The sequence below is a fragment of the Scomber scombrus genome, chromosome 20, assembly GCF_963691925.1.
Source record: "Scomber scombrus chromosome 20, fScoSco1.1, whole genome shotgun sequence".
NCBI lineage: Eukaryota > Metazoa > Chordata > Actinopteri > Scombriformes > Scombridae > Scomber > Scomber scombrus.
This window is the reverse complement of record NC_084989.1, coordinates 11467591-11476125: the sequence shown is the minus strand read 5'-3', so window position 1 is coordinate 11476125 and position 8535 is coordinate 11467591. Positions and strand designations below refer to the sequence as shown.

Here is an 8535-nt window from a genome sequence, read left to right as displayed (position 1 = left end):
AGACAGAGTAACTATACATCGGAGGCTGATCACTTATTACACACCGATTTAAATACACACAATTGAAGGCACAAAAAAGGAAAAACAACACGTGCTTGTGTGTGCTGCTAACTCACCGCTTTGTCTGTGTTTTCATAGTTTCAATAAGCTAAATTGATATTTTGCTAAATCTATATAGCAGCCGAGATTGTTTAAAAATGTTTATTTATTTGACTTTGATCATATTTCTCTAACAAGGTCTAATAGGCTACAGATAGCTTATATTCTTTAAGACTACCTAACAGCCGTGAAAAAAAAAAATCTACTACTCATTAATAAACTGATTTGAGAACAAGCATATGGCGTGTGTTTGAGAATAGCTTCGAATAAAAGTCCTACACTTAGCTGTCAGTAGTCATTTGTTGAAGCTTATGAGGTCAGTCTGTGAAAACATTCCTGCCAGACTACTTTAGTTTTCTGCAGTTCTCCCTGCAACGCACACGCACACGCACGCGCACGCACACACACACACACACACACACACACACACACACACACACACACGTCATGGATCTTTTTTTTTTTTTGCAATTTATAAATGTCAATGAAGCAAATACGCTCCTAAACTATAGGGCAACATCAGACAGAATACATGATTGACATTAAATTAAGTGTGTCCTCCATTTGTGTATCCAATGATTTTACACAATTTCAGAGTGTCCCAGTGTTATCTTTACAACTCTATGCATTATACACACTCCTTATTCTGTAGAAAGAGACCACAAAACTTAAATATTTCTCTAAAAAAATTCTCTGTTTATGTGGCAAAACACAGTGGTGAGAAGTTATTTGTCCAAACAGACAAACAGGGTGTATAGCCGAAATGCTGTTACAATGGATTGAGAAATCCTCATCCATACACACTTCACAGAAGAACAGAGCTCTAACATATATCATCTAAAAGGACTGTTTGGTTATAATCACAGAATACCTTAAATTATATAAAAGCTCTAAGTGCTATATGTAGTTTAAGGTCCCCAATAGTTGTTTGGAGCAGACAGTTTTGCTGCAATTTTGTGTCTCGGAGAAAGCTCTCCTCTGACAACCTGAGGAACATTATACACGATTCGTGCAGACTTCGACTTAATCAAGTGCAAGTTGTAAAAATCATTTGCCATTTTCAGTGTTTCAGTAGCTATATGGGCCCCTCCACAACCGCTGCCCCCTCCTTTGCCTCCCTTTGTTCTCTCCAGCTCTAATAGGTTTTCCCCTGCCACACACAATTCACTTTTTTTCCCTTTTCCCCCCAGCTCCCCATCCCCCCCCCCCCCCCCACACCCCCTTTTAGTGCAGTGCCCAGTGTCGACTGGAGCATTTGAGCAATTTGAAATTAAAGCAAACAATGGGCAGGCACTCCCAGGGACCTCTCGCTCACCATATTACACGGAGGACGCTCGTGTGCTCTTGCGCATTATTGGCAAGTCATTACGTTTCTCTGGAAACCGAGAGCGGGAGCTCGCTCAGAGGAATCGGTGATGCAAGCAGCAGCTGAGTGCTTGGAAAAGCCTGTGTGTGTGTGTGTGTGTGTGTATGTGTGTGTTCTGGAGCATCCTTGGCAACAGCATGGGGATGCTGTCAAAACAAAACTGCATATTGACAGGTCAGATATGTAGGCTGATATAAGATTTTTCAGTCCATTTAATATTTTTTGAAAGAAGAAAATATATTCATTCTTACTTTGAAAAGCTTTTCAAAATGCACCGACCATATGCTCAAAGGGCCTGCAACCTTTCTCATTGTTACCATTCCTAATCACAATGAAATGGCATTATGTGAAACATAAAATATTTCAGTTATTTGAAAATTATACTGTTACTGTCCAAAGAGGACATACACATATAAACTATTCAAATGCATATGAATACAAACAAACTACTATAAAGAAAATATCTTAAAATTCCACAGAACCCTGTAGATGTCAGTCTTTAAAAGTGTGAAAAAAAAAAATCTTACTTGCATTTTTTGCACTTTGTACTGTGGTGGACATTGTTGCGTAATGGATGTTGTAAGTACATTTTTTTCCATATAACAATTGTTGTCATGTTGTTTTGACAGAGTTTAGTAAAATGCAATAACACACCTAAGCCTGACTTTTAATGATGAATAAGTGTATGTGTACAAATGTAAATTACATCATACAAAAATACTCTATTGCACCTTTAAAACTGAAGCCTAATTGAGCCTAATAGTAAAGTGATACAGCGGTGCACCAGTTGACTTCCACAGGATACAAACTGTAAATGTAGAAAAAACCCATGCTAAAGGAAATGCAGCATCTGTCCAAAATGTATTACAACTTACATGAATAAGTGTGTATGCTGTGTTGAACCATCTGAACCAAAAAGGTTTTCTGTAGGACTGAGGACACAATTTATCTGCAACTAAGGATTATTTTATTATCAGTTATTCTGGCCATCAGTTTTTTGATTATTCATTCAGTCAAAATATCAGACCAATAAAGTAAGGGATCACTCTGCTTACCTTTATTTTAATTTGAATAAATATCCGAAAATATTGAAAGATGCCCATTGACATTTGAGTTTACATATTTACATGTCTTGTTTTGTCCAACCAACAGTCAGAGAACCAAAAGTATTCAGTTTATAATTATATATATACAGGGAAAAGCAGCAAATTGTCACATTTTTATTTGAAAACTTCCAAAACCATCAAACTTATAGTCAATTAAAACTACATAAATCGATGACTGACTGACTTCCTCTGCAAATTCACCTATTTTTTATAAAACCAAACATATTTTTCTTTAGTATTTCAGTGTCTGTATCATGCTGTACAACATATTTTATACAATAGTGCAATGCTACACCTGCACACCAATGTGCAATATAATGTTTGTTTATATCTTAATTATTCTCTATTTTCTTCTCCTTTCTCATTTCATTTCATACTGTAATTGGATCTAAAGCTTGAAGAAGACAACTTTCACTGTCCTCAATGTTGCCATGCATGTGACAAAAAATGTCTTTAATCTTAGCCTATATGTTCACTGACAGTTACTGAGAACAAATTGTATGTATTAACATACATAGGTCTATACTACATAGGTATTGGTCCAACCAGCAGATCAAGAGTTTCAGTGCTTTCTGTGAACACATTTTTAACCCCCCACCACACACACACGCACACGCACACACACACACACACACACACACACACACACACACACACACACCAGTTTAGTGGGTCGCTTTCAGTACAGCGGCTGACGTCACATCTTTGCCTACCTCCATGTTGTTATAGTGTTGACACTGAAACTTGTAAAATCAAGTGAAGTCTCATTGTTACAAAGTTTCAAACCATCTCGGCCATGTGGAGCCAAAATGGAACATTGTCACAGGGCACGCACATATACGCGCCTTGCGTCATGACGCATTTCCTGTTCTCTATGAAGTCCCCCCCCCCCCCCCTCTTCTCCTCACCACCGCGCAGTGAAGTGGATGTTTTGGTGAACAAATACCGCGTCGAAAAGGGACTTACACACGTTTAAAACATGACATTTCGACCGTGTGGGACTTAAAGGGTTGCAGCAAAGGCAACCGAGGGCGTTTTCAGTTAAGGTTTCGGGTTATCTGTCCGTCTGTATTCCTCCGCATGTCCGCTTTCTCCGTAGATGGTCTCCGGCGAGCGTTGTCTGGCGGTGGACGACGAGTTCTCGACGAATAACATGAAGGAGATGATTGGGGGTTGCTGTGTTTGCTCAGACGAGAGAGGCTGGGCGGAAAACCCGCTGGTGTACTGCGACGGACACGGCTGCAACGTCGCCGTGCATCAAGGTAAGCGCTGGTGTTTGGAGTTAGCGGTTAGCTCACAGGCTAGTTAGCGTCGTCTTGTTGCAAGGTTATGGAGCCTCCTCCTCCTCCTCCTCCTCTGCCTGCCCTCAGCAAGGCCAGGCTGAGGTCAGGCTCCACTGGGGGAGCCCGGCACATAACTTGGCATGTTTAAATTGCTGTTTATGCACACATTTCTGGCTCAGGGTCGTGCTAATTTCTCCATCCCTGTCAAAAGCTGTCATGTGAGTTATGAAGAGGTGTAAAACTATTTTACTGTCAAAATATGTAAACTAATAGCATTGCAAACTATATTGAATATGGAAGGCAACTTAGCTTTATAATGTGATATCCACACAAATAAAAAGGTAAAATGTACACAGTTCAAGCAGCAAAGCACATTTTATACACACATGGCTGTATAGTGATGCAGTGCCGCCAAGCCAGTGCTTACCTCAAGTTCACCCAGATGATGATGATGATGATGATGATGATGAAGCCCTGTGTTTACAAATGAAGCGGCTGGCCATGTGTCCTTTAGGCAAACACTGTTTGAAGCTGAAAACAATTTGCAGTGTCTGCAACTCTGAGGACATGCAGATGCATGTCAGTGTATTTACAGGAGGGCTGCTACTGACGATTATTGTCATTATCGATTATTCTGTTGATTATTTTCTTAATTAATGGATCAGCTGTTTGGTCCATGACAGTGTCAGAAAATGGTGATGGATGTTGATCACTGTTTTCAAAAGCCTAACGTTATCTGAGTGGTTTTGTTTTTTCCCAACCAAGAGTCCACAACAAAAAGATATTCAGTTTATTGTCATAAAAGACTAAAGAAACCAGATAATATCCACATTTGGGCATTTTCTTCTTAAACAAAACCAAACAAACAAACACAGACTCCTATGATTAATGATTATCAATCGACTACGTTTTTTAGTAACATGGTTTTGTTTTTCACCATTTGTGACATTGTTTGAATGTTAAATAGGCCTGTTTGATTGGATCATGCCTGCATATTCACTAACAGTATAACTGTCACAAATGTGTCAGGACCATAGACTGTGGGCAGGACTCAGATTAAGTCAAGTGTCACTGTATTCTGGATTAATCTTAAATAGTTATATTTGACCCATTTGTCTCTATTTGTCTGTATAAAGTTGCAGAAACTCAAGCTAGGTAGTGCCATACCCTTTAGTATTTTATCACACTGAGGTTGCATCATATTATACCAGTCTCAGCCTGTCAAACATTGTGAGTCATGATCCTCAGTTTGTTTTATATTAGGTGTATTTTGAAACTAGTGTGAGCACTAAATAGAAGGGTTGTTTTTAGTGCTTTGTGATACTGTGAATATTAAATGTACTGCATCAAACTTTTTATATGATATTCTATTAATACAAGGTCTGTCCTCAATAAAGTTAGGGTTTTTATTTGCAAACTGACAAAATAAATTCTAAATATTTTAAAGGATCAGATAGTGAAATCACTGTTTAACATCCAGTGACCTGACACAACTGTTGTAGTGAGGTATTGGTGGTAAGAGAAAGCTGTATTCATTGGGAATAGCAGAGTTTTTCTTCAGATGTGCCGTAGTGTTGTCATTTTCCTCGTTATCATGCACCTGACCCTTAACCACATTTCTACCAGCTTCTGTTTTAATCAGATATGACTGCCACATAACATTCAACCGCAAACGTTCAACTATGTCTGAGTAGTTCATTTCTTCACATGCTATCAGCACACATTGATCTGTTGGATCTTTTGTATTTTTATTAACAAATTAGAACATTAGCATTTGTTTAATACAGTATTAATGAAACTCGCTGCCTGCTTATCGATGTTAAACAATGTGAATGTCACATAGACTGTCAAAGTGTCCAGATGTCGTGCCGCACATTACAACTGTGGAAAACTCTGTGCAAATATTAATTAAAGTTAAAGTTAGTGCAACATACTGCGCACCAAGAGTTGTATTTATTTTTCATTCTCTGAGATGTTGCAAAAGGCAACAGGAAAAAGAAGGAAGGAAGGAAAAAGTGCAGCAGTGACACACTCAAAATGTTTTTGTGTGAATCATGACATTTAATCGTAGGGGCATAAAGGTGCATAAAATTCACGGTTTGGTATGTACCCCAAATTTGGGGTTGTGGCTCAGTACGTTTTTGATGCAGCAGAAAAAAAAGATAGAAAATATTTTCGTCTTTTTTTATTTAAATAATGTAAACCCCCAACAATGGCTCATTGGAAAGTATTACTGACAAAGTTTAGTTGTGCTGCAGTGGAAACTATTACTGACACAGGTTAGTTGCTGCAGTTGAAACTATTACTGACACAGTTACTGCAGTGGAAACTATTACTGACAAAGTTTAGTTGCTGGAGCTAAACTATTACTGACACAGGTTAGTTGCTGCAGTTGAAACTATTACTGACACAGTTACTGCAGTGGAAACTATTACTGACAAAGTTTAGTTGCTGGAGCTAAACTATTACTGACACAGGTTAGTTGCTGCAGTGGAAACTATTACTGACAAAGTTTAGTTGCTGGAGGCTAAACTATTACTGACACAGTTACTGCAGTGTAGACTATTACTGACAAAGTTTAGTTGTGCTGCAGTGGAAACTATTACTGACATAGTTTAGTTGCTGCAGTGGAAACTATTATTGACAAAGTTTAGCTGTGGCAGTGGATACTATTATTGACAAAGTTTAGTTTCTGCAGTGGAAACTATTACTGACACAGTTTAATTTCTGCAGAGGAAACTATTACTGACTCAGCTTAGTTGCTGCAGTGGAAACTATTTTTGACAACGTTTAGTTGCTGGCGGCAAAACTATTACTGACACAGGTTAGTTGCTACAGTGGAACTTATTTTTGACAACGTTTAGTTGCTGGCTGCGAAACTATTACTCACACAGGTTAGTTTCTGCAGAGGAAACTATTACTGGCAAGTTTAGTTGCTGCAGTGGAGACTATAACTGACTCAAGTTAGTGGCTGCAGTGGAACCTATTTTTGACAAAGTTTAGTTGCTGGAGGCTAAACTATTACTGACACAGTTACTGCAGTGTAGACTATTACTGACAAAGTTTAGTTGTGCTGCAGTGGAAACTATTACTGACATAGTTTAGTTGCAGCAGTGGAAACTATTACTGACATAGTTTAGTTGCAGCAGTGGAAACTATTACCGACATAGTTTAGTTGCAGCAGTGGAAACTATTACCGACATAGTTTAGTTGCTGCAGTGGAAATTATTACTGACAAAGTTTAGTTGCTGGAGGCTAAACTATTACTGACACAGTTACTGCAGTGTAGACTATTACTGACACAGTTACTGCAGTGTAGACTATTACTGACACAGGTTAGTTGCTACAGTGGAACTTATTTTTGACAACGTTTAGTTGCTGGCTGCAAAACTATTACTCACACAGGTTAGTTTCTGCAGAGGAAACTATTACTGACACGGGTTAGTTGCTGCAGTGGAAACTATTACTCACACAGGTTAGTTTCTGCAGAGGAAACTATTACTGACACGGGTTAGTTGCTGCAGAGGAAACTATTACTGGCAAGTTTAGTTGCTGCAGTGGAGACTATAACTGACTCAAGTTAGTGGCTGCAGTGGAACCTATTTTTGACAAAGTTTAGTTGTGCTGCAGTGGAAACTATTACTGACATAGTTTAGTTGCTGCAGTGGAAACTATTATTGACAAAGTTTAGCTGTGGCAGTGGATACTATTATTGACAAAGTTTAGTTTCTGCAGTGGAAACTATTACTGACGCAGTTTAATTTCTGCAGAGGAAACTATTACTGACTCAGCTTAGTTGCTGCAGTGGAAACTATTTTTGACAACGTTTAGTTGCTGGCGGCAAAACTATTACTGACACGGGTTAGTTGCTGCAGTGGAAACTATTACTCACACAGGTTAGTTTCTGCAGAGGAAACTATTACTGACACGGGTTAGTTGCTGCAGAGGAAACTATTACTGGCAAGTTTAGTTGCTGCAGTGGAGACTATAACTGACTCAAGTTAGTGGCTGCAGTGGAACCTATTTTTGACAAAGTTTAGTTGTGCTGCAGTGGAAACTATTACTGATATAGTTTAGTTGCTGCAGTGGAAACTATTATTGACAAAGTTTAGCTGTGGCAGTGGATACTATTATTGACAAAGTTTAGTTTCTGCAGAGGAAACTATTACTGACTCAGCTTAGTTGCTGCAGTGGAAACTATTTTTGACAACGTTTAGTTGCTGGCGGCAAAACTATTACTGACACAGGTTAGTTGCTACAGTGGAACTTATTTTTGACAACGTTTAGTTGCTGGCTGCGAAACTATTACTGACACGGGTTAGTTGCTGCAGTGGAAACTATTACTGGCAAGTTTAGTTGCTGCAGTGGAGACTATAACTGACTCAAGTTAGTGGCTGCAGTGGAACCTATTTTTTACAAAGTTTAGTTGCTGGAGGCTAAACTATTACTGACACAGTTACTGCAGTGGAAACTATTACTGACAAAGTTTAGTTGCTGGAGGCTAAACTATTACTGACACAGTTACTGCAGTGTAGACTATTACTGACAAAGTTTAGTTGTGCTGCAGTGGAAACTATTACTGACAAAGTTTAGTTGCTGGAGGCTAAACTATTACTGACACAGTTACTGCAGTGTAGACTATTACTGACAAAGTTTAGTTGTGCTGCAGTGGAAACTATTA

The 8535-nt window shown here is 38.8% G+C and overlaps 1 protein-coding gene across 1 annotated transcript in view; it reads left to right on the top strand.

Moving 5' to 3' along the window:
- Window positions 1-3474: 3474 nt before the first annotated feature.
- Window positions 3475-8535, top strand: part of mllt10 (MLLT10 histone lysine methyltransferase DOT1L cofactor) — a 48089-nt gene continuing 43028 nt past the window's right edge. Inside the window, 1 exon segment of the mRNA XM_062441357.1 lies at window positions 3475-3833. Coding sequence (XP_062297341.1) covers window positions 3671-3833 — 163 coding nt within the window. The 5' untranslated portion in view covers window positions 3475-3670.